Genomic DNA, 25,970 nt, shown 5'->3' with positions numbered 1-25,970 from the left:
TGTGAAAATATCATCTTATCATAACGTCACAACGTCTTATTCAAGAACTGAGTCATTATTGAATTGGATTTTTAGAAAACAAGATACCTGCCTGTAATTTTACTGTGATGAGATGCCTGTGCTGCATGTTGAATTGAGACAGTCCAGTAGTCAAAATGAGCCGATGCAGTTGAAGTATTTCTCTGAGCAGGCTTGGAGGTTATTAATTTGTATGTCCTCAGTGGTGGTGGAATGTAACTAAGCACATTTACTCAAGTACTTAAGTACAGATTTGAGGTTCTTGGACTTTACTTTACTTGAGTAACTCTCATGTTACTTTATCCTTCTACTCCATTAAAGTTCAACGGGAAATTACTTTTTACTTGTGTACATTTATTTGACAGCTTTAGTTACTTCCAATTGCATTTAAAACATATGAAGAGCTTATGAAAGATGATGCTTTGTCATAACAACACCATTTAACAACATTTAACACTCTTGTCTGAACTTTTACAAATCAATCAGTTGATTAATTGAGAAAATAATCAACAGAGTAATGCATAATGAACATAATCATTAGCTGGAGGCCTATACAAAAATTTTAAAATTGACTCCAACTCAGTAAAACCTGTTTTTACGTTGAGTAGCTTTACTTTTAATACTGTAAGTATATTTTCTTGCTTATACTTTCATACTTTGACTTAAGAGACATTTTCAATGCGGGACTTTTACTTGTAGTGGAGTATTTTTAGATTGTACCATTAGTACTTTCCCCAGTACTTGTCTTTAGAGGATTTAGCTGTGTATAACTGTAATAAACTGAACAAAAATACACCAGTAAATATCCTGCACCAGGCAAATAAATGAACAAAGGACAAAGAAAAATTGTAGAAGAAAGGGTTCAGTGATCCCAGAGAAAACTAAATTCCAGCTTATTTATCTTTGTCATGTTGTATGATTCTTCCCGTGCTCACATGTTAAGTAGCCCCTGCAGCTGCTGACCCAGAAATAAATCTGCAGAACATGGCACGAACATGATGTCTGACAGAGAAAGTGTGTGTGCATGTGTATATCTGTATTTGTGTGTAGCTTGTTGGTATGCATAAGAAGCCGAGTGCAAAGGCAGAGAGACTGTGGCCAGCAGCGTGCACACACACACACACACAAACACACACACACAGGGGCTGATTCACAGCAGCTGGGAGGCAGCCAGGCTCTTTACAGCTGTAGGTAAAATAGCTAAGAGCAGAACAGTCACAATACATATGGTGAAGACAACATGCTGGAATTATAGTCTGTCTACTGTATGTTCTCCACACACAGAACTACTTCAAAAGATTAAAATGTTGTAGTGTTAAAACAATTAGTCACTTAGTCAACACTGTTCTCTGTAAATCCTTTGCATTGCTCTGCACATTTGCATATCTGCACTTGAGCGTGAACTAAATTTCATTACATAATTTGCCCTACAAATGGGACATCTATACATTGTTACACGGAAAAATACCAATTCAACAATGTAAAAATACTCCATTACAAGTACAAGTCCTGCAATAAAAATCCACCTTGCCGCAAGTAAAAGAACAGAAGTATTATCAGCAAAATGCTGTAAAATGTCCCCTGTGACTGTTGTAGCTGCTCAAGATGGAGCTAATTTTAACTGCTTTATATGCAGTTCAGTAGCTTGGACCAGTGTTTTCCAACCTAGGGGTTGAGCCCCTCTAAAGGATCACAAAATAAATTGGAGGGGTCTTGAGATGATTTATGGGAAAGGACTTTCTATATGTTTTCATTTTTTGTGAAATATTGTATAATTTTACCTCTTTTGGCTTCAAACAGTTAGTTAAATGAAAGCTGGGTGGTCTAGAGCGGAAATGTCTCAGTGGAAATGCTAATTACTCATATACATCTGAAATGTGACAAGCAGTTCCCAATCAAGGCACTGATTTTTTTGTAGGGGTGTGTTGATCAATAGCAAGGTGTTCAGACGTATGAGCAATGTGTATTTAATGTAAAATATGAATCCATTAAGTAACTCATAACCAAAGCTGTCATATAAATGCAGTGGGCTTTCGATGGTTGGTCAGACAAACATTTGAAGTTGTCACCTGGGGCTCTGGAAACTTTGAGATTATTTTCTGATATTTTATTCAACAAAATATAAATTAATTAGTTAAAAAATAACAATAAATGAATCTAAAAATAATTGCTGGTTGCAATCTTAAAATAAATAATTGCACATAATGTTATCCAATGCGTCACTTGTTTTGTCTCAAAATATGTCCCTTTTCAATCTTATATTTCCGTGTTTGTGTCTCACATTGACTTGCTGTGTTTTTTTGTGTCACTTGCAGGACATACCTGTGTCTTGTGGCCTGACAGGTAGTCTGCTCTGACTGGCTGGAAGAATCTCTAGTTTCACAATATCTGAGGTGCTGGCCAGTAGCTGTGTGGCCTCCATCAAGGAGCAGTGCTCTGTGCTGGTCCCATCTATGGACAGGAGGATGTCGCCTGCATGCAACGCTCCACACCTGAGAGAGGGAGACATGGACAGACTGTGTCGGGGATGTTTCTGTTAGGAAACCGCCTGCAGAGCAGTAAAGTATAAGAGGTTGGTTTCACCTTTCCACCACACTGGCTGGCTTTATTTTGTCAATAATAATAACTTGTTTGCTTCTGTATATTGTTGTGGTGAGGCTGATCCCCAGGCTGGCTGAGGGCCCCTTCACTATCTCCACCAGCAGAGGGCCCGAGGCTTGCTGCACTGCCTCTGAAACAGATAATACACACAGAGACAAGCAAGATTACTGGATGCATCTGTAGTGAGGAACATAAAACAATCTTTACAATCATTACAATCTTAACCAACAATGAAAAGACCCAAACAGCAATATATCGTCTTTGCCTTGGTGACCAAAGTGGACTTAGCCCACTGCTTTTTAACATGTATCAGCATGTTCATTGTGTAAATTCTAACATTCAAAATATTGCAGTATTGAAGTGTTTCATATTTTCATTAATCTGTCCCCACGGAGTCGAGGGGGTCCCATTTTCTCAAAATCTGCCAATGTGGCACTGTCCAAATGCCACAAGAACTGATAACAGATGAGTCTTCAGATTTAGCCACTAACATTCATCCTCTGCCTTTAATGCAACTTATGCTGTAAAATGGGAAGCTGTCATTTTTCTGAGACATTTATGTACTGTAGGTATCAGAGTTAGTCAGTATGGACGAGACATACACCATAGAGGGACAACGCGATGCTCATACAGAAGAGAAGATATATAAGTATACTGGGTGTGTTGGTTTGGTGAGAAGGGAAAACAGAGGAAGGACAGAGCCTACCTGCTACCTGTGAGGATGGCACAGCTGAGACACGCAGGGGAAAGTTTCCCGATGCCTAATTATTTTACTGTTGTTATTTCCAAAAGGTCTGAAAATACATTTTACTCATTATTGTGAAAAAAAAAATCTCTGACTGGTTCAGGCTGGAGGCAGGAGGTCTGAATCCTAAATTCCCACATACAGAAACATAATGTGTGTCAGCTGTCCTTGGTGACCTGCCCTACTTTGCACAGACCAGTGCAAAGTGTGCGATCTTGAGAATTAGTCACTGTGACCAAATGGAGGTTATAATCTTTAGCTTTTAGTCATGTAGTGAGCTCCTACATTTAGTGGCATATTTTACTGTTTTTTGACCAATAAGATGGGGATGTTTTGTTGTGATTCACTCAGGTTTGTCTTTGAAGCACATAAACAAATTAGCTTAGTTTCTTTGAGTTTACATGAATTCTTAGGACATTATTGTTATTATTTTATAGCTGCTCTTATGCACCGTGGTTAATTGATTGAATTAACTGATTACCCATGTTCTCTCTCTGTGAGTGTCTGTTCAAGTCAACTGCACTTTGGATAGGGTCCGATCCGGTCTTTCTGTTTTGAAAATTCATTTAAATACACAAAGGATCTGAGGAGGTTTTCCACAGGTCTCTCTTGGAGTCAGTGAAGATCTCTTGTCATTACCACAGGAGAAGCTTATTGTTTTTGTAATTTTTTGAGAAAGTCAGTTCACCTGGTTAATGAAAAAGATGATAATAAGCTGCATGATGGGAAATGTAGCATCCAGGATTCTTGGATAAGACTGCTTTAAGTTTGATCGTTGTTTTGTAAATTTGTCTCTTGGGAATCCTCCAAAGTGCAACACTAAACCTCTGGAGTATCCCTTTAATACACTGAAAGTTTGTCATATTGCCCCCTAAAACACGCAGCATCATCAGGGCTTGGGGACATACCATGCAGTGTCTGCCTGTTGCTCAAGTCCAACCTTGTTCTATTGAGGTCAAGTTAAAGACTGTTCTTGAAAGTTGTCCTGAATGACATGCTCAGGCTGAAAAATAAAGTCAAGTACTGTAATAACTCGTAACGTAATATACTTAAAACACTGAAATCTACCCTGCCCCTGTTGAAGTGTGCTCTTGGGCCCAAGTGACTCCCCTGGTGGCATCTCTTGCACCGACACTCACTCACATCCACGCAGCCAAACGGCCACATTATTTACCCTCAGAGCAACGATGCCCTACCATGCCTCCACATATTCCCTGTGTGTGTGTGCTCACCCATGACAGAGACGTCATACTCAATCAGGAACAGTGCTTCCTGGCCGCTCTGCATCAGCATGGTCAAAGCGTCAGCGTGCTTCTCTCTGTTTAAAGGCATCCCATCTATGCTCAATACTCGGTCCCCGGCCTTCAAAGTGCCCTCTCTGGTGATGCACAGAAGGAGAAAGAGAGGAAAAAAAAAAAAACCAAAACATGGGCGACCAGCACAAGATGCTCATACAAGCGTTGAAGCACCAGTCACAGTAAATCATTAAACAGTTCCACATCAGTGTTCCCTCCCAGGTGAGATGAAGGATAAACGAGATAAACGGCCATAAAGTCTTTGATGGTGAATTATGTTTGCTCCAGTGTTTTGGTACTCGCAGTTTTCATGGGGAAAAGTGCAATGCTGCATTAGCCTCAGGATGAGCAGTGCCCTTTCTGCTTTGAAGATAACATACTCTATACGAGTCGCAGTCACAGTTTCATGCAGCAGCCTGAGCATATACTAATGCAAAAGACATGATAATGTTCACATAAACGTATTGGTTTATTTTTAATACTTTTGATTATTCTTAAAAATCTAATTTCAAATGAGTCACAGGCAAATATTTTCATTGCAGTCTAAGGTAAGGCAATTTAGTAAAATACGTATCCATTAGTCCATTAGTCAGTACATTCAAGTACACACAATGTGGATACATGCATGCATGCACACATACAATTATCTAAATAGGCCCATTCATGCATGATCAAGTCATAAAAAGTACACAAGCCACATAAATAGCCACACTTGTATACATATAAGTATATATGTATACACACACACACACACACACTGTACACACAAACACAATCTCATCCATCCGTGTCCTCACCTGTCAGCAGGGCCCCCGGGTCTGACGTAGGTAACCACCAAAGGACGAGACCTGCGCCAGTCTTCATGGAAGCCTCCTAAAAAAACAAAATACAGAGATAAATCAGTGCAAAAATCTATCTATCTATCATCTATCTATCTATCTATCTATCTATCTATCTATCTATCTATCTATCTATCTATCTATCTATCTATCTATCTATCTATCTATCTATATCTATATCTATATCTATATATATAAATTCCCATCCACCTACCTCTCATGACGAACCCAAAGCTGTTTCCCTCCTTGTGTATGCACACCTCTATGGTTTTGGTTATGACTCCTGAGGGGTTCTGAACTGAGTAGGCAGAAAATTACAAATTATTACTATAACCTCATAAAGCTACAAAAAAAAAGACAATTATTAAAGATGTAAAAAGATTTCACAAAAGTTTAATTTTAATGTTATCTGTGTATTGTAAGTGTTGAATTGTGAGAATGAATAGAGCATTGTCTATAAATGATTTAAGAGCAGTAGACAGCCGCAGTGCAGCGCCCAAGGACCAGCTCTGTTTCTGAGGCCAATACCCTGATCAGGCAATCCCGATAAGTATTGATTTGGTGATTTGCGGGTCAGCAGATGTTTAGATTATAACAGCAGGTATTATCTGGACATTAGTACAAATATCTGGAAATTTTCTACATGTGAGTTTCTTTATTTGGTGAAACTGTCAAGCAGAAACAAACAGACAGGATATTATCAGACACCAAAATGTAATGTTAGCCCTCTGGAAGTCAAATATTTGAATTGGTCTGAAGCCTCTGCTAATAAGCTTTTTCATTACTAACCTTTTTCTTCTTTTTGTGCATTTGGAAATACAAAGCACTTGTTCAAGTGACAGCATAATTTGTCTAAATGTCTGAAAATGTTCTTCACATGGTTTTCTCTATCTGCAGACTTTCAGGCAGAATATTCATCTCGCAGACTTTACCTACCGAATGGAGGCAGCTCATACTCCACCTCCAGCACAACTCGCTCCCCGATGTTCTTCAGCAGACTGATAATCTCATCATGGCGAAGCTTTGACAGATTGATGCCGTTCACCGACTTGATGTAGTCTCCTACATTCAGCTGGTCGCTCCTGTGGAAAGTGAAGGACAGAATTGGCATTGCAAGTTTGTGAGTAATGCTGCAAATATGCAGATGTGGCTCATAATGATGAACTCCACTGATAATTATCAACAACTTTTAGTTGTTCAGTCAGGGTCAATTCCAAGCAAATGGTTATATAGTTACATTTAGCAGAAAAGGCTCTGCTGTTTGAGGGGGCTCTCAGTGGGTCTGAGCAGCAAAGGATTCTGCTAAAAGAGCTAATCCACTTTAATATTAATAAACACCTACATGAACATAAATCTTAGTTAAATCATCAATTCAAAATACCTCATCGAGAGGAGGTTGAGGCGGTGGAGGAAGCTGTAGCAGCAAACAGCATCATCTCATCATCTGAGTAACAGTGATATGTGTCAGGTTGTATACCTGAATGATTTTAATTGGTTGTTTCTTGACACACAGCTGTGAATGAGCCAGTTATTGTGAAGCATATTGAGAACAGTTAATGCCAATCACCCGACACAGACTCGACTTCAGAGTTCTGCCTGAATGAACTCTGTGCTTTCCACTCATTATTTTGGTCTTTTGAGCCACGACTTTATCATCTCATTAAACTCTCTGTAGGGCCCAACAGCACTTTTGGCACCAAGGTTCCCTAAAAAGCTGATCTGATCATGATCAAAATGCGATACAACCATCTAATCTGAATAAATGTTATAGCTGTTTTTTACTGCATGACCCCATGATGTAAAAGAGGCAGAAATGAAAACGGATGCAGTAAGAGCTCTGTGCATTGAATATTTATAGAAGTAATCGTGATTGGTTGTATTGATTTGTGTTCAGCCGTATGTAGACTAACATTCAGAGCCAGCTGTGAAGAATAGTGAGAGTATGTCGGAGCGGGATGGATGAAAGCCTCTCCTCCTCAGACACTGACAGAGATGACTGTACACGGTGTCTCACATATGTCATTCTGAGTCAGCACGCTGCTCACTGGAGAGCTAATTAATTAAATAGATGTTCTGCCCTGCTCGCCCCTCTCACCTTGGGGCTGCTGCCAATCAGCACTGACAGCAGACAGACAGACGTCTTAACCAGCAGAGCTGACCGGCCTGTCATCCGGTCCATCCTCATCACACAGTGTCTCTGCCAGTCTCTCTCCTGTCAGCCTGCGTGTCTCTCCACCCAACAAATTAGCTAGCACTTCCACACAAACATGAACTCAGCTGTGGGAAGACAAGCTGCTTGGAAGAATTAGCACGGTGTCTGTCTTTAAACCTCCTTGGACTTGACAAGCGATGGCATATTTGGCCAAGACATTTTCAGAGGGGCTGTGTCATTCTTACAAAACTGTGTGTGCGTGTGTGTAGGTGTGTGCGGGTGAGTGCGTGTGTGAGTCTTCAGTCACACGCTGCTTAATCACCAGGAAACGTGAGTCTTCCGCTGCATTTTTTTTTCATGGGGTTGGTGTTGGGGAAAATGAGTTTAATCAAATTGTAGTGAAGCCATCTTTGAACATAAAAAAAACAACCTCACAATGACAATAATTATGTAGTATACTGAATAATTACCATCATGCAGTGAATTAAGCATGAAGTGACAAAAAGAAAAAGAAAAAAAATTAAATTCCAATTTGTGGATACATCCCATTAGGATTCTTGGGAACTGTACAAGCCTCATTGGGGTTTTACTCTGTGGGTTGGTATCAAGCTCATCTAACACAACGCCTGCAGTCCTGCAGTCAGGGTGAGCTGGTGTAACTTTGCAACACGTGTAGGTTTGTGGGAGCAGAATAACAAGTCCGGACAGCTCGGTGTGGTTGCCAGGTTTTAACTGCATCACAGAGCAGAGATCTCACCTGGCAGCTAGCCCACCTGGCCGTAGGTTTGACACTCTGGGCTTGCCGTCCTTGTCAGACCCTCCGGAGATGGTGAGGCCAAGGCTGCTGCCTTCCCTTTTCATCAGGTCCACTGTGGTCACTCCTCTGTACTCTTCTGCTGACAGATACAGACAAACGCACAGATCCACAGTCAGCATTAGCGACTGCTTGACAGAATCTCCCTGTCTGAGAGGCAACAAAAGACTCTTTTCCTCATTTTTTTCCCCTGAATCTCTCTCTCTAAAATGGTCTCTGACACCCAACCACATTCTTTATTTTCTCACTTTCCTGTCTTTTCCTTGTTCCTTAAGATCTCTCAGTTCAGCTCTCAGTCTGAGTGAATCTCTCTGACAGTTTCAGAAGAAGGAGGAGGATGAGTCTTAGTGTAGTGTTTTATTAAAACCATTCTAAATGCTGATAATGGAAAGAAAATCAATGCATTACTACATCTCATTGAAAATTAAGTCAGACTCATCAGCTCATGAGTTGAAATCCAATCGTATCTAAGTGAGTGAAAATTAGCTTGACATTAACTCTGATGGATCTGCGGTTATATGCACCGTATAGTGTCATCAGAGGACTCATTCTGTCTTGTGGTCTGCATTGTGCTGTGCTGTTAAATCACTCTACGTGAAGTCTACTGAGTGCGGTTTAGTGCCAATGACAGGTATGCCACACAAGCGTTTTTTTCATCTTATCTAAGCATTCAAAACAATGCAACATCAAGCAAAACACAGCAGACACATGACTCCGCATGCACACTGACAAAAATCTCAGTCAAATACAGCATCATGGCCCTTCTTCTTCTTGTTTTTGAGGACACAGGTGAATTAGGTGCAGTAGCATGAAGAAGACAACAGAGAGAAAACAAAATGATGTAAGTCAGGTTTGACTGTATCGTACCTGAAAGGCTGCGCCTCCTGGACGAATGTGATTGGTCAGTTCCCCCGGATTCCTTGCTCCCTTTTGAGTATGGTCCTTCATCTGAGGAGACAGCAGTGAGGTATGGAGGAACTGTTAGGAAACACTGTAGTTATATGTAGAGAAACTCCGCAGCAGAAGGCTAAATGAACATGACCATCCAACTGCACCCTGGGTAATGTGGGGGTGCTGGGAGGGAAAGTCAACAGCCAGACCCATCCATCAGTCATTAACTGAAACAAAGTGATCAGCCTGAACCCAGGAACCTGGAAGGTCACTCCACTTTGTTTCCATGACAGTCCTATGAAAGGGTCAAGGATTTAAGATAGCTCGTCTCTGTCTGCAGCAAAGACCCCTGAAAACCGTTAATTTAACACAAGAATACATTTGCAGCGAGCTTGATGTATGCAACTACTAAAGCATGGGAATTTTCCTGAAGGAACAGCATGCGGTTAATGGACTGTTAATGGACGGAGAGAAAATCATCATTTTCATGTCATGTACAGCAGCTGCTACTGAAAGCTGGGAAATGTTTAATCTGCTCTGCAGGGGAAATGTATTTTTTTGTTGTTGTTTGTTACCCACAGTGGGACCCATTTCTGACACAGCACTGGGATGGCCTCAGATTAGCAAAGCCACTGCCCGGCCATCTGAACCTGAATGCAGCCATACTTATGTCAGCAGTCACAGTGATGAGGAAACTGACTTGGCACTTCTTTAATCCTGTCCACTGTGGATTACCTTTTCAGCTGTCCAGCACAGCGATTGAACATCATATTACAAACTTAAAGAAGAGCTGTGCCTCTTTCTAAGAGTGGAAGGGGCATGCTAGTGCCTGACACTACAGGCATCAGACTTAAGTCACTGCAAACCAAAATCTCTAATGTCTGCTTTAATACTGCACTGGTTAAAATGTTATTTTTATAACACCCTTTAGTCACAAACTATGTAACCAGTAAAGCAGAGGTTTTCAAACTTTGAGCTGAGACTTACAGTGTTTACTTTATGCATTTTGCAGCAACAGCCTGGCTTGAATGTCATGAAGTTGCAATTACATGACTCCGCAGTGGGCTTTTAATTTGAAATTCAGTCCAGTTCAGTTTTATTTATTTGGCACCAAATCAAAATATACGTTATCTCAAGGCACTTAGCAGAGTAATATTATAGGGAGAAACGCAACAGTTCCCACTATGAGCAAGCAATTGGCGACAGTTGAGAGGAAAAACTGCCTTTTAACAGGAAGAAACCTCTGACAGAACCAGACAAAGAGTGGGCGGCCGTCTGCCTCGACGGTTGGTTTGAGAGGAGAGAAAATGGGGGAGAGAGGAGAAAGAGGAGGGAGAGGAGGGAGAGGGGAAGAGAGAAGTGAGAGAGAGATCAGCAACAGCTGTACTGTATATACTGTTGCATTCAAGCGCTGTGAGACTGGTTGTTATAATGATAAGAATAACACTGTTACATGTGGTATCAGTGCATCATGGAAGCTCTAACAGTAGCTTCTGCCCATAGAAGCATAACTAAGGGATGGTTCAGGGCTCATCTGAGCCCTGAGTGTGAGCTTTATCAAAGAGGAGAGTTTTAAGGCTAATCTCATATATAGAGGTGTCTTCCTCCTGAGCTAAAAGTTGGGTGGATATAGGAAGTGGAGACACATGACAACATCTGACCAAGGCTAGAGGGAACAGGAAAAAGAAGTGGAAATGAGAGAAAAGAAAGGTAGATTTAACCAGCTTACTTTCAGTTAGATTATATACATCTTGCAGACTGGCCATCAGGACTGGCCAGTCTGCATTGGAGGGCTGTCAAAAATCCATACAGTTTTTACCGGCCCCCTCTGTTGTGGAAACGGGTTCACTTTCACCCCCTGCTGCTGAAAAATTGACTCCAAAACCCTTAGTGCCCAATTAGGCTACTGCAGTTGTTGAACTCCTTCTCGAAGTCATAACTCTGTCAAATTTCAACACACAGACATGATGCACATATTTTTAGAATCACTGTTATTTACTCTTTCAGAGGATATCATTAACTCTGCCAACTCTTCCATCAGATTAAATGTCCATAAATCTGTTCATCAAGACACTCCTTATGGCTCCATGAGCCATGAGGAGTGGAGGGGGGGGGGTCCTTTATCAAACCTTCTCTGACCTGAAACCTTTGGGTAAGCTCTAGGTGCAAGGAGTAAAGAAGAAAATTCATCCGTCTTGTTCACGCAGCTGCATGAGTCAGACCTTAACTACAGAAATATCTTTACTAGACCTGTATATTTCAAGAAGATGTATAGAGCGTACATATGCATAACATGGTATTTCACACTAATTTACACACATCCTTGCACAAATATCCTGTCCAGTAGCTGTAAGGCACAAACACACATGCATAAAGTGAGTGACACATCACAAACACATTAGTCTGGGCAAAAGCCTCGTAAACACGCGGGCTCCTGAGGGCCCTGACAGTCCAGCAGCTGTCATTGCAGTCAAAAGGCAACATTGGCTCTGGGTTACACAGACCCAACGCACTGCACGTGACTGAACGCTACTGTACCATCAAGCCATCCCCCCGCCATCCTCCTCCAGCTTACAGCAACCATCACACACCCTAACGGGCAGAATTAGGATCAGGATGAAGCTGATTAATAAACAGCCCAAACAATGAACCAACTACTGTAAAAAAACAAAACAAAAAAAAAAAAAAAACTCATCTCTGGGGTCTTTGTAGAGGAAGTTAGTTATAAGCTCAAGGATATGCCACTGAAGCTGAACCTAGAGGACCTCGGAGCATTGCACTGACTAAAATAAAATTCTACGCTCTCGCATAAATATGTGGTGAGTTAATTAACTCCTGATTTAATTCAGGGCACTGAATGCCATCCCTCCCATATCCAATCAGAATGTAGGTTAAATATGGGGGCAGCTCTGACAATGACAATGAAATCATAAAGCTATTTTCAGAAGTGAAACTTTATTTATAAACTGGGCCCTGCCAGACCCAGTTTATGTTGCTATATCTGCCCCAAATATACATGACGGGATGGTATGACAAGCTGGTGGTCAAGTCCAATGACATTTAAATCTCTTGCAGTCTATGGCTGTCGTGTATTGCAATAACTCAACAGTGTAATGCATTACAAACATAAAAATGTTCTCCAAAATCTAGTTGATTAAAATGAACCAACAGATTTGCATTTAGGTTAAAAGGGTTACAAACTTGTTGTGGCAGCCTCTCAGATGAATACGTGAATATATTTAAGACATAAGCGGCTCTTTACAGCTTCATAAATGATCCAGGTGAACACTCAGCTCCTCCTGCCCTAAAATCCTCCACTACAACACACAAGCTGACCCCCTTCACTCTGTGAAGTAAAGATCAAAGTGTGGTGGCTCTTACCAATGCTGTTCTTGGTGTCTCTCCTCAGACCACACAGCATGGTTGTAGTTTAGTCAGCGCAGCCACCCAAGTAACCCTGCGGATCTTCAGTAGTGGACAGAGAACTGAGGTAGTAGGTGACCCGAGAGACAAGCGCCTCAGCCGCTCAGATAAAACAGAAACACCATCTTCATTTCGTCATTCCTTTTCTCCCCAGCCCAACATTTGCTTAACCTTTGTCCCTGTTTTTAAAACCCAGTGAAGTATGGAGCTCCAGAGGGCGAATTCTGATCCTCAGATGGTCTCTGGTTCCCTTCTTTATATAAACTTGGTGACAAGAGATGTCAGTGCTAAACGGTTCTTCTTAATCCTCAAAAATATGAATCTACCAAACTCTGTATTTCTATAAAATCCAAAGCAGGGAGAGAAAAGATTTACGTCCTTTTCTTGCCATCTTGCTGTGGTTTTGTTTCTGAGCTATTCTTTCTAAGCGTTCGTCCTTTTTCCAGAGGATTTATCATCCCTTGTTCATGCACTCACATGAGCTCACACATAACCCATCTCTCTCATACAGAGCTAGAGTGAGTGTGTTTGCCCACTCTCTCTCTCTCTCTTTCTCCTCTCTCCCTCTGCCAGAGGGGTTCAGTGAGGCAGGCACACACGATAGTCACTCCCTCCCCCAACACACAGACACACACTTTATCCATTTCCCACCAAGTCAAACACATCCTCGAACCCACCCACACGCATACACACTGAGATTAGGCATGACAAAACTGCACACACCCCACACTCTCAACCCTCGGCACAATTAACACCACCTGCACATTCATTGTCAGACTGAGTCTTGCACAGTGTCACGTTTTTCTCACACAGAGACTGCGCCCATTTTACAGAGCTTGTATCTGCACAATGCTAGTAGCTCTCTTTCTCTCTCTCTCCCTCTCACACACACACACACACACACACACACACACACACACACACACACACACACACACACACACACACACACACACATACGCGCACACACATAAGCACATAACAGCAGATGAAAATTCCTGTGCAGCTGCCTGTTTGAGAACATGTCAAGCAGCTGAAATTCATTCAAAATGCTGTGCAGTTGTTGTGGCACAGGACTGTGGTGACAGATTAACATTGTGATCATGTGAAAATAATGATATGATAAAAGAAGAAATAAGGGTTAATGAAATTTAAGCTTAAGTAAAATAAAATGCATGCCATCTAAAGCCCTACATCTCTTCTTTTCCCCCTTAGGAGGTCGAAAGGACCCTCCGCTAATCCCTGGACCCAGTGAGGCCCCTCCACCCAAACGCAGAGGGACTAACGGGTCTGCTGACTGACCCATGGCCACACCTGTCTGACCATTTGTCATGCACACAAGCCTCGACGCCTACCACTTCCTGACCCCCACTGCAACTCATACCATCAACAACAAATGTCTCCCTCCAGCCTCAATAGCAGCCTTTCTGATTCTTGTCCTGTGCCATTTCTATTGGTCACTGCAAACAAATAGTTGTCATCACTGAGGTCCAGCACCATCAAAACCAAACAGCACACCAAAATAATGTGAAATTATACCCTCTATTACACAACTGCCAATTTTACAGATGTGTAAAGTGATTACAAACAAACATTTCCATGTTTCTACCCGCTGTTGCATGAAGCCTAATTAGTCAGCTGTACCAGTGGACACAATACTCTTTGGTGTAGATAATTTCCTCTGAGACTTTTGTCCTTAATACCCCATTTACATTGTGTGTGAGTGTAGTCTTTCAGAGCGAGACTAATTAATTTCCAACAGAATAAAGAGAATCAGGAGACGGAGCAGTGTGTTGAACTGATAAAAACCTCTGGGAAAAGGGTGGCAAATGTTGGGTTATAATAAAAATTGACTCTGCTGTACTTCCTGTGAACCAGAAATCAACATTATTGATGCAGAGGGAGTGATAATGTAATGATTAGACAGGGAAATTAGAATTTTTGTTGTGACATTTGCAGAGGCTGGAAATGCTCAACCAAAAATGAAACAAAGAGCGGCCGAGTTTGAAAAGACTGAAAAGGTGCGGGATTCTAAAGAAGAGAATGGTGTGTTGAATCATCTTGAAAACATTCAGTTTTTCATTTTACAAAGACAATGTGGGTTTTCCAGTCAGGAGGGCCTGAAACTCAACCTCCTCATCGATCAAACTGACCACACTGCCATCTTATGGTGATCAGCTCCAGTTGCAAGTGAAAATCTGAGAGGCTTAACAACTAATTCACTTGTTGGCCAGCACCTCATTTAGTAGAGGCAGCGAAACTCTTCTTTCAGTCCCTCTGTTTAGCATATATAAGCAATGTACAAACATTTCATAAAGTGCTCATAACATAATGCAGTTATACACAGCTGTGAAGACATTTTAAGTGTTTATGGATTGAGAGAATTTGTCAACAATTACAACTTCTCATGTGTAAATACATTTTATATTGTTACAACTGTGTTTTATATTGCCATTCATGAGCTGTTTATACAGCAGCCTCCATATATGGGGGTCCACAGGCCATAGAGCGGGCAAATGCATTAATGACAACTTGCAATTACAGCTTGTAACTACACTGTAGAGTGTTATAAACATTAAAATGTGCTTATAAATGCTCAATAGGAGGAATTAAAGCGTTGCCCTCTTGTTTTCTAAAACTGCATAAATAGGCAAATGAAATCTTTCAAGTTTTAAATATATTTCCAGTAGGTTTTACCTTTGGTTCTCCCTCTGATGATGCCCAGTCGACATCTGAGAGAAAAAGAGAACATCCTCCTCTTTCCACCCGACGACCGGCTGCCTTTCCTCAGGGAATCTGTCTGAGGGAAGGCGAAGGAGAGCTGCTTGGGAGTGAGGCGTCCCTTTCCAAACACTACCCTTGTTGACATGTTCATTTTCTGACCAGTGACAAGGAAAAAAATGGATTCTGTCCTCTCCCTGACACGATCACCATCTCTCAGACATCGCAGTCTCTGCCTGTCCTGCTGTTGTTATGTTCTCCTCCCTCTCTGGAGAACATCCAGTCCTCTCAGGTGAGTCCTCCAAGCCCACTCCAGAAACAGATGCCGGCTTTAAAAAGAGGAAAGGTTTGGATCCAACACTGTGCCTCTCTTTTTTTTTTTCTAACCACCATTGGTAACTAACCTCCACATCCAAACAGCCACAAGCTGACTGGCTGAATAAATGTTATGTTTTTGCATCTCTGGCAATGTCAGTTTTAGAGGAACAGATGGCAGAGGGCTTGGGGTTGTGGGGCACAGCTTGCCTGCCAGAATGCAATGGAAACTTTCTCTGCAGGGAGCTGGCTCCGAACATCGCAAGACAATGTATATTCTGAGCTGGCCATTTCAAAACAACGACTTCTGATGACATTCTATTTAGTTAATTGATATAACAGGTTAAGCAATTAGATGAGCGTGTCAGCTGAGGATTTGTCTGAGCATAATAATGCACAGTGCCAAACTGACTCCTTGACATTAGTCCAAACCCTGTGAGGAGACTGAGCTGGCATCTTCAGCAGCCAAGGACTCTCAGTATGAATCCATTCTTGGCTTTCACTATTCTAACCTTATGCATGTAGTTTGTGGGGACTCTAAGATCCAGGAGGAGATTCAGTGGGATAGTAGTCGAAACCAGGTGAAGAAGGAGAAATGGGAGGTGCTTAGGTAATACAAGCAGGAGGTGTAATCATTGACATCTACCAGTCAAGGAGGGTCCAATCAGAAATGTAGGACTCAGTGGAGCTTGAGTCACACTATGGACTAGAGGTCAGCATACTGTATATCTCAACTTCATCAGTCTTGACCATTCACTTTCTCTGTTTGTCACAAGCCCCCAAACTTAATGGAGGAGCAATGCCAAGTCTCTGGAGTACCCCTTTAATCCCCTTTGTTCAAGAGACCTGAAGTGGATTTGGTGAAAGTTAAATTAAAAAATAAAACGGAATTGAGTCCATAATGTTCTTTGACAGCAAAAAGCCTTACAAACTGTAAAAGCATGTACTCTCTCAAAAGCTACCCTGGGTCACGTCTTAGAGGCAAAACGGTGTTTATACAAAGTTATGAGGCCTCTTCCATTTATAATATGGGTCAACACTCTTCTTCAGGCATCTTGCCCCTTTTGTTCTGTTCCAGTGTTCAGTCATCTGGAAGGAGGTGAGGAATAACCCCATTTACCCCAAGGGGAATACAACCAGCTCTGTGGCCATCGCCAACTCATGTGTAAGCATTCCCTCCCCATTTTGACGCCTGTGCAACATACAAGAATAGCTGTAGTCTCTGCTGTGTCACTTCCCAAATGATCTACCCATTTATACTTCCCTGTTGACTCACACATCTGGTTATGGACATTTTCCTTTAGATTTCAGTCCACCAGTGATACTAGTCAAACAGCAATGAGAGGCAAACTTGTTTTGATGCAAATAAAACATTACTGGAAGACTATTGTTATTCAACATTGACTTCATGCATTCAAGCAATTCTGACTAAATGAAAGCCAAATAAAAACACTGCATTGACTGAACAATTCTTTACTCTATACAAATTTCCCAAAGAGAAAGAATATTTTCATGTTTTCTGTCCTAACTTCCTACAATCTCAAAAAATTAAAAGTTTTCCAGACTTGTACAACAACCAGTATAGAAAAATGACCCTTGAGCCACTTCCCGTTTTTAAGCATTTATTGTCAATAACCAGTTTATTCGTTCTCCTCACTCCTGAGCCTGGCGTTGGGGTTGGTGATCTTGATGGCCAGCTGAGCTGCCCTCTCCACGATCAGCTTCCTGTTCTTGGAGGAGACGTTGTGGGCGATCTCAGCACAGTGAGTCCTACAAAGGTAAAAGAAAACGGGCTATTAGGCACTGACAAGACATGCATGTAAAATGTAACACTGTCAAAGTGACACTTTAGGCTGTGATTGAGTTGAGGGTGCAAATCCACAATCAGAAAAACCTAATGTCAATGAAGCCATTCTTCTAATAAAATAAAGCTGCATTAAATAATGACTTTGCGGCGTACAATGGTTTAACAAGGAATCGCCTTGTAAAATTAGTTCCAGTGTTGCAGCAGCTTTGGTCTCATGTGGTCTAATCTATCTTTTATCATTTCTTGTAGCTACTCTTGGAAGGCAATTTTAAGACAAATCACCCCCGTGTTGCAGAAACAACCTAATGTTTTTTTGCTGGACATTCATTTATTTGAATAAACGAACAACTAAGCCATAATTGCATTTTTCTGCATAGGATAAAAGCAGCCACACTTAAATGTTAAGTGTTTCTCAAACATACTGGTTAGCTAGCTAAGCTGGCTACCATCAACACTTAAAATGTTCTCTGAACTATTCGTCTTTAGGAGACCACTGGCCTCCACTGTTTCATTTCCCTTTTAAAGTTCATCTTTCTGACTTCACAAATTGCTTCCCGGAGATGTTGATGATACTTGTTCCTATGGCGATTAAAAAGTGGAAGTGTAAAAAGTGTGTGCAGAGCTTTAACCATTCATTTTTGGAGAAAGTGTGGTTAACTATCTAAAATTACAAATGCAGAGATAAAAATGACATCTTTTAAGTCCAATTACCTGCCCATGTCTTGAAATCTCCCTCCTACTCTGCTGCTGAAATCTCTTAGCATGCAGTCACCAACAATACTCTTTGAACAACAGATCAATTTAACCACTGCTCTGAATTTTGCTGGAAAAATGAGAGCATCACTATTTTCTACTTAAGTCAAACTCTGCTCTAACAAGGTTTAATAAAGTAGGATCAATGATCAATATGTCCAAAAAATTTAGTACCTTAATTATTGAAATAGGTGAACAGGTTGATGTGAATGCAGCATTAAACAGGGCAGAGCTTTGAGATGTGGTCAAGGTAGCAGATACCTGCTAGCTCTACCTGAGCTTCACTGCTATTCATATTTAGATTTTCTAGGTAAAAAAAAAAGAAATAAAATAAAAAAAACTGGAACCCGGCTTCCATCCCTTCAGGTACCTGAGTAATGTGAGTGACACTAAATCCATGATTTTCTGTTGTTTGTAATACACGGAAAAGTAAGATGGGCTATTTAATTGGAGAGTCCTGGACAAAAGATTCCTAAAAGTATTTTGTGCAACAGATTGTGTCTGTGTCACTGCAGCCCCATCAGCCCTGTCACAGAGCACGAACAAGAGTTTCTTAATATCTTTACAGCTCCAATGTAGCCCTGAATAACTTCAAAAGAAAAAAAAGTCCAGTGTGCTTAGTGATGATATTGTCATTAGTCTTTTGATTTAAGTGTTTGGCTGTTATAAACCTCATTCTTTTAATGCTTTGAGGTGGACATGGGAACTATGCTTAAAAGACTAGCTTGATAAACTTTGTAAGCTATTAAAGGTGAACCTTTGGCCTTCCTCTTCTAGGTTCCCTTTTATAAACGGCCAAATATTTGCCACAGGAAGCTCAGTAAGCAAATCTGAGTATTATTCCCATCGGATGTCAACTCGGGGCAATTATAAAAACACTGACAGAGTAGTTTCTAAATTTCTGAATGAAAATGACCTTTTGACTTGTTAGAGGGTGGTTCTGTGTGCTTACTGATCACAGCCTACAGTATTTGCCTAATTCAGTACATTCTAAGCTGACTTATGTCACATACTCACATGACAGAATACCAACTGAATTTTGGCAAGATTCTTAATTGCAAATTACACAGAACAAAGTATTGTTCAAAACTCCTGCTTTATCTGTTCTTCAACAAATGGTTGCATACATTTTAGCCAATTTACAGTGCAAACGTCTCAGCAGGTATATTTAAGTCTGTCCTGGCAAAATAAAACACATGCAAGCCTGATACCAATAAACATCATACACAATCCACAGTATTTCACAGTATGTGCATGTGCAACTTACTTGTTACTCATCATCAGGACCTCAAGTTCCTTGACATTGTGTACCAGGAACTTCTTGAAGCCAGTTGGCAGCATGTACTTGGTCTTCTTGTTGCTACCATAACCGATGTTGGGCATCAACATCTGACCCTTGAACCGCCTGCGAACCCTGTTGTCAATACCTCTGGGCTTACGCCAGTTTTTCTGTGGAAGATATGAAAAAGATTCGCAGAGATTAATTGTTTGTGGATTCATCATTAAAAGTAAAAGGAGATGTCCTGTCCTGTCCTGCCCTGCTGAGCATTTTGTATGAGATGAAGACTTACCGCAATCTTGACATATCGGTCAGACTGATGGCGAATGAACTTCTTGGTTCGCTTTTTGACAATCTTGGGCTTTGTGAGGGGCCTGAGGGCTGCCATGGTGACTGAGGATGGGAAAAATATATAGTTAACATCAGGGTTGCAACCAATTTTCGCACAATTATGCCAGCTTCAGTGTTGCAGCACTACGCCACAACGTGTTCCATACCGCAAGGACAACAATAATGTTGTTTTCTAGGTGAGCAAACGCATTAGCTATTGACAGAAACATACGTGGAAACAATGTGGATGATATTGCAGCTAACCCACTGCCACATTCATGGACTTTAGCTCTCACTTAACGTATGACTAACCGCGCTGACACCAGTATTCATTCACTTTAATGTGGACGGAGCCACAAGGTAAACGTGTTGCCCCGCGTTAGCTAGCTATCATATACCGAGCACTCGGTGTTTAGCTAGCTAGCTAGCCATACTATTCAACTACAGAAGCAAATGCCAGAAAAGTGTGGCCTCAACAAAGTTAAAGAGGAAAAAAAAAAATCACACGTCTAATGTTGGAAGTGGCAAGCTGTTATTTCACAATGCTTATCTTAGAGCGTTTACTGTATACTCAAACCCCATTTCACTGGGACAGCGTTGGCAGCCGCTTTAGAAGCAGCGGCTCACTCCAGGACAGCACATTACAGACGATATAATATGATAAAAAGGCCAATATTATCCAACATGTATAAAGTTAACGTGTATGACTGATAACCCACATCAGGATGGTGAAATAATCACTTAAATAGCGCGGATTATGTTAGATTGTATCGACTCACCCGCCGATGTAAATCCAAAAGGGACTTCGGCGACGGCGGAAGGAAAGAAAAGGACTTCCGTGCGAGTTGCAAAGGCTTATGGGTAGTGCAGTTTGTCAGGATTACAAAGCTGTTACAGCGCCTGCGCTTCACTGGAATCTACACTTCTACTCTCAAAACTTCTTAAATTCACTAAATGTTATTTCAACATACATGAAACTGCACGTACACAACTGTACGCCCGCCTCTCAGATTTGTTTACTACTCATGAAATGATTGGTGCGCACTTCCTGAACAAATGGTGGCAGGGGCGGCGTTGGGGCATCTGTGCTTGTCTAAACTGGGGGATCGTATAATTTTACTAAACGCAAATCAAAACCAGGACCACCGAAAGAGTTAAACTTTTGTTCCTGTTTAACTGTCAGAAGACAGGAAGAGTCAGCTGACTGATTGACATTTACAGGAAACTAAGGGGGGGTGGATATAAAGGGTGAATGATCTGTTTTTCGTCACATGATGATTGGTGATAAAACTGCCTGTGTGTGATTTGTGCACCTATGAAGATCTGGACCTGTTTTAATTTTTTTCCAGGGTTTTGAAATGGAGCGTCAGCCTATTATGAGGTGAGTATCGCCTGTCACTCAGTGTTTCATTCCACATTAAACTTATCACGCAGTATCTCCCCTCTCACTGGCCTAACTTTCGACTCCCGTTACCTACAGCCATCAGCACAGAGACTACGGAATAGCCAATCCCGGTTATTTCCCATCAGCACAGGGGACACCCGGTAAGACACACGGACGTGTAATTAAGCTATTGTACTGCATGTAAAGCCATTTGGTTATGGCGTGGATGTAAAGTTGTTTAATAGAGTAATAATTACACGCTTCCGTGGTTCAATACGGTGCACACCTCAGACTGACGTCATACTGGGCGTGCAGGTTATTTGAGGTTGGTGGCGCCGTGGTAGCTGCAGGTGTTACACTCGCTGCGAGTTTAACAGAAGTTATAGGGCTTGTTAGGGGACAAAATCATGTCTGTGAGTGTTTAGAGCAGCTATAAATCCTCTCAGAATGGATACCAACACGGAGGGGCAGGGTAAGTCACTCACTCTCATCTCTGTCTTAAAGTCTCCTCATGTTGAAACAAGCTTGGGAGCCCAATAATTCAGGTGGACTTTCTGAAAAGACTGAGTGAAGTCTCACACAGTTCTATAGGCTACTTGTTGGTTTAATGCATCAATACTTAACTAGAATTATTACATATTACAAGTCTACTTTTGTGCATTTGACTGAACTGGTTCTTCTGGTTTGTTTTAGCAATGTTCGCCCCACCCACTGCTGAGGGCCCCAGCGCTCCTCCGGCCAGCATGTTCGACAACATGCCTGGCTATGAAGGAACAGTGGCAGGAGGAGGAGGTAGAGTAAGCTGCATGGACTCCTGTCTGGTCCTGTTTGTCCCACTGACAGCCTCTGTGACTAAACACTGTAGTCACAGACACATTCCCTGGCCACTTTATCAGTAACACACAGCGTACTGTGTAAAAGGTTTTATGGGAACTAAAAGTAAAGTGAGGATGCTTTTAAAAGGAAAAAAAAACTAAATCAGATCAATATTTAAATCAGATCAATATGAGATTTATATTTTTAGGCTGTTTGGGTGTCTTCTATCTCTTCATATAATTGCAGACTCATTCCACGACACTGAGATCAGGGCTCTGTGGGGACCAGACCATCTGTTCCAGAACTCTTTGTTCTTCTTGTCTCTGAAGATAGTTATTTATGCATCTGGCTGTCTGGGACACTGTCATACTGCAGAATGAATTTGAGACCGATCAGAGTTCCTCTTTTATGGCACTGCGTAATGGATAAGAATCTAAACATCCAAAGTGCCTAAAACTTGCACAGTACAATCTAAAGCAATCCAGTACAACAGCTCTGCCACATATTCTGCCTTTCAATATATTTACCTTTCAATATCTGCTGTAGGTGGATGTCTGCCCCCTCCCATGCCTGCTTACCCAGCTCCTCAGCCTGAGCCTGGACCCGAACAACCACATTGGAAGTAAGGATCAAACTATTCCCTTTCACTCAACATGACCGTTTAGGGGATGTTTAGGGAAGTATCATTTCCTCTTAAAAGATCAGATTTAGTGTCATACTTTCACTGCCCACAGTATCCCATCTATAACTGAAGACACTGCTCGGGATGCGTTTATCCTGTATGCCTCCAGCAAGTGCTGCTACAGTTCAGCACCAGCAAAGGATGGTGTGATCACCAGCATGGAAGCATTCAATACATACAGGGTAAGAGGAGATCTATTTGTATGTGTGGAAAACCCACTAGAAGGAATATTAATAAGAAGTAATAGTTTGTATGGTTTTTGATGTTCAGTGCATGAATAAGCAAAGAAATACCAGCAGTTTGTTCAATCGTGGTTAAAGTTTGTTTTTTCCACCCTTGCTTTGTTTTTAGTACCGCCTGGAAACCTTTACTGAAACAAGATCTACAGAGTGGAGTCACGAGCCATATAATGGTACATTACTGTTACTTTGTACATGCTCTGCTCAGGATCTGCAACTAAGGATCATTTTTGTTTTAGATTAACCTGTTGATTTTCTTTTCAATTACATTCAAGTTGCATTTTTTTTACCACAACAGTCCAAAACACAAACATTATCAATCTGCATTTATATAAAATAGAAAAAAAGCATCCAAACCTCATTTTCTGTTGATTGACTTCTCAGTAAATTGTTTCAATACTACTTCTGCTCTCAGTCAGTCATTTAGTGTGACTCCAAAATGACAGACTAATGTGTTGTTTTGTTTGGATCAGGCCAGCCAGTGGATGCCTATGCCCAACCACCTCCAGGGCCTTGGGATATTACAGCAAAAACCCCCAGTTTCTTTCTGGATGGCCAACAGATTGTCAAGGTGCCCTACACTTCATCTGTGAAGGTAAATTATAACAATTTTCCATGTTATAAAATATGTTTGAGAAGAAAAAGATCCTGTAATTGCCTTGAGAGATTTCTCCTCATGAGAAACATTTCATCCTCAGACCTGCCATGTTTGTTTGGGAATGGGCCGAAGACCTTGCAAAGACTGTGTCGGTGCTGGTAGTGTAAGTAAATTCTGCAGACCTAGCTGAAAAGGTTAGTTGATGACCTTTATTGAGATAATCTGATCACATCATTTCTTTTCTTGCCCCTTTCAGAAAGTTTGTTGGGTGTGCAATGGATCTGGTTTCCGCCATGGAGATGATCGATGCCACCACTGCAATGGAAGAGGAAGGGACAAGTAAACATTACCTGCAGATTTCTAATTAAGTGAAAGCATCAATAAGAGCAATTTAAAAACAGTATAGTATATGCTTTTTCCATAACATACTGATAGTTATTAAACATTATTCTTTTATAGCTGCAACCGCTGTCATGGGCAAGGATCGAGGATATGTGAAATGTGTCGTGGAAAACAACAGCTTCTAGTCTACATCAACCTCACCGTGAAATGGTGATGAAGTTTCTTTATTATGGTGTATCTGTCAACAATGGCATAACTAAAGCAATGAATAATCTTTCTTATGATCTGAAGGTCATCACTTATGGTCACTTCATACTATATAATTACTGTTCAGTTCAAAAATTAAGCTGGCTATCTTCTGTATGCTTTCAGGACCAACAACTGTGACAACTATGTTGTTGAACAGTTGAGTGGACTGCAGGTGGACAACCTTAGCAAGGTGTCTGGAAAGGAGCTCTTCAGAGACTCCCAGTACATGGTAAAACATTGGTTCTTATTTTCTCAGGAGGTACAAGAAATAAGTGGGAGAGCACACGCATATAGAACAAATGCTACACACCTAGATTTTGGTGAGGAAATTACTCCCTGAGCTATTGAACTCTGTGATAACCATGCATGCTAATTTGTGGAACAGTTATCCCCCATTTACCCTCATCTATATATCTACACAAACAGGTTTACCGGATATGTTTCAGTCATGTTATGATCAATTCAGCAATTTTCACACGTCACATAACGCAGTTGTTACTCTTGTGCTTTACTTGGCTAACTGCTTTAAGTGTATTTTTTTCAGTTAATGTTAGGCCTAATGCTGTTCATGTGCATCATTGCACTTTTCACTATAAATTAAACACTAAAACAGTGATGGTGATTCAGCACTTGTTCACATTTTTTTCCACCTTGTGCAGGTATACCCAGTGATGAGCTTTCCAGACCCTGCAGTGGTGAATGCCTCACAGCGTCTTGTCAGTGAACACCAGGGCAAGTACTCCCAGATGTCACGCATTCTGCAACAGGTATTTATAATACTTTAATATTAAATAAAGGATTTTGTTTTGACTGGACAATACTTCTGACCCAATTGTGTGCTTGTGTAACATGCTCATATTTGCTTTCTTTGTCTGCAGCGGCAAACCATAGAGCTGATCCCTGTCACAAAGGTGACCTACATGTGGGAAGGGAAATCACACGTTTACTTTGTTTATGGGAATGAGTTCAAAGTTAATGCAGATAACTATCCTGCTACGTGTTGCTGTACTGTAATGTGATTGCAGTGGTTGTGTATGAAGGTGTTTACATTCCAAGCCAGTGGATGTCTAATTATGTCCTGCAGTCAGTTGTACTGATTAATGGATTAATGAAAAGCTGACATGTGAGCAGTTTTGACTTTGTTAACGTTTGGCTTTTCAACGGACTATACACAGAGGCATTTAACCGATGAGCTCCTACAAGTCAGTACAACTCATGTAGTCTCTCTAATAAGCGATTTTAAAGGCTACACAGGAAGTCATTTTCAGCAGCTAATCACTGCAACGTGATTACGTGTCATTTGTAGACATGCACCACAGAAAAAATGGTTACTGACAATATAAACTAGAATCACATTATTTTCCCGAAATCCTTAACGTTATTGCTTTAATATGACACATGCGATCATCAGTAAAACCAGCTATGCCATACAGAATATTATTTTTGCAGAAATGTAATTCTTAATATTATTAATATTCATTTGAACCTATCCGTTTGCTGTTAAGGCAATACTAATTGTTTTTTTATGTGAATGTAAAACTTTTATTAAATGTGTTTGATTTTGCAAGACAAAACATCGGTAATATTTGCTTTTCAATAATTAAGCCATTTGAATAAATGTTATTTTGCAATGTTTTGCGCTTTACTCATTTCGTCATTAAAGGGGGACTGTCGCTC

At 41.0% G+C, this 25,970-nt stretch overlaps 3 protein-coding genes across 4 annotated transcripts in view; 1 reads left to right on the top strand and 2 right to left on the bottom strand.

Moving 5' to 3' along the window:
• Nucleotides 1-15,656, bottom strand: part of LOC121193198 (glutamate receptor-interacting protein 2-like) — a 28,934-nt gene extending 13,278 nt beyond the window's left edge. The window contains exons 1-9 of the mRNA XM_041055400.1: nucleotides 15,476-15,656; nucleotides 9,332-9,412; nucleotides 8,408-8,546; nucleotides 6,435-6,580; nucleotides 5,713-5,796; nucleotides 5,457-5,532; nucleotides 4,597-4,742; nucleotides 2,602-2,749; nucleotides 2,341-2,510 (exon numbers count right to left, since the gene is read on the bottom strand). Of these exons, the coding sequence (XP_040911334.1) occupies nucleotides 2,341-2,510; nucleotides 2,602-2,749; nucleotides 4,597-4,742; nucleotides 5,457-5,532; nucleotides 5,713-5,796; nucleotides 6,435-6,580; nucleotides 8,408-8,546; nucleotides 9,332-9,412; nucleotides 15,476-15,653 (1,168 nt within the window). The 5' untranslated portion in view covers nucleotides 15,654-15,656. The remainder of the gene's footprint in view (nucleotides 1-2,340; nucleotides 2,511-2,601; nucleotides 2,750-4,596; nucleotides 4,743-5,456; nucleotides 5,533-5,712; nucleotides 5,797-6,434; nucleotides 6,581-8,407; nucleotides 8,547-9,331; nucleotides 9,413-15,475) is intronic.
• Nucleotides 15,657-17,422: 1,766 nt separating this feature from the next.
• rpl32 (ribosomal protein L32) lies at nucleotides 17,423-20,893 on the bottom strand. Its single transcript, XM_041056762.1, has 4 exons — nucleotides 20,763-20,893; nucleotides 19,946-20,046; nucleotides 19,642-19,823; nucleotides 17,423-17,584 (listed from the first exon to the last, which is right to left on the bottom strand). Exons 2-4 carry the CDS (start codon nucleotides 20,039-20,041, stop codon nucleotides 17,455-17,457), a joined length of 408 nt encoding a protein of 135 aa, XP_040912696.1. The 5' UTR covers nucleotides 20,042-20,046; nucleotides 20,763-20,893; the 3' UTR covers nucleotides 17,423-17,454.
• A 119-nt stretch (nucleotides 20,894-21,012) lies between these two features.
• On the top strand, nucleotides 21,013-25,924 carry ssuh2rs1 (ssu-2 homolog, related sequence 1). Of its 2 annotated transcripts, XM_041056742.1 has the most exons (13): nucleotides 21,013-21,364; nucleotides 21,464-21,528; nucleotides 22,061-22,159; nucleotides 22,730-22,805; nucleotides 22,918-23,047; nucleotides 23,217-23,277; nucleotides 23,578-23,699; nucleotides 23,803-23,865; nucleotides 23,959-24,041; nucleotides 24,162-24,254; nucleotides 24,417-24,522; nucleotides 24,953-25,060; nucleotides 25,172-25,924. In XM_041056742.1, exons 1-13 carry the CDS (start codon nucleotides 21,342-21,344, stop codon nucleotides 25,310-25,312), a joined length of 1,170 nt encoding a protein of 389 aa, XP_040912676.1. In that variant the 5' UTR covers nucleotides 21,013-21,341; the 3' UTR covers nucleotides 25,313-25,924. The 2 variants fall into 2 exon arrangements, with proteins under 2 accessions (XP_040912676.1, XP_040912684.1); XM_041056750.1 differs by lacking the exons at nucleotides 21,013-21,364; nucleotides 21,464-21,528 and adding an exon at nucleotides 21,620-21,839.
• Nucleotides 25,925-25,970: the final 46 nt, after the last annotated feature.

The sequence above is a fragment of the Toxotes jaculatrix genome, chromosome 2 (genome assembly GCF_017976425.1).
Source record: "Toxotes jaculatrix isolate fToxJac2 chromosome 2, fToxJac2.pri, whole genome shotgun sequence".
Taxonomy (NCBI): domain Eukaryota; kingdom Metazoa; phylum Chordata; class Actinopteri; family Toxotidae; genus Toxotes; species Toxotes jaculatrix.
Note: the sequence above shows the minus strand (reverse complement) of the source record. Positions and strands in the feature narration are given on the sequence as shown.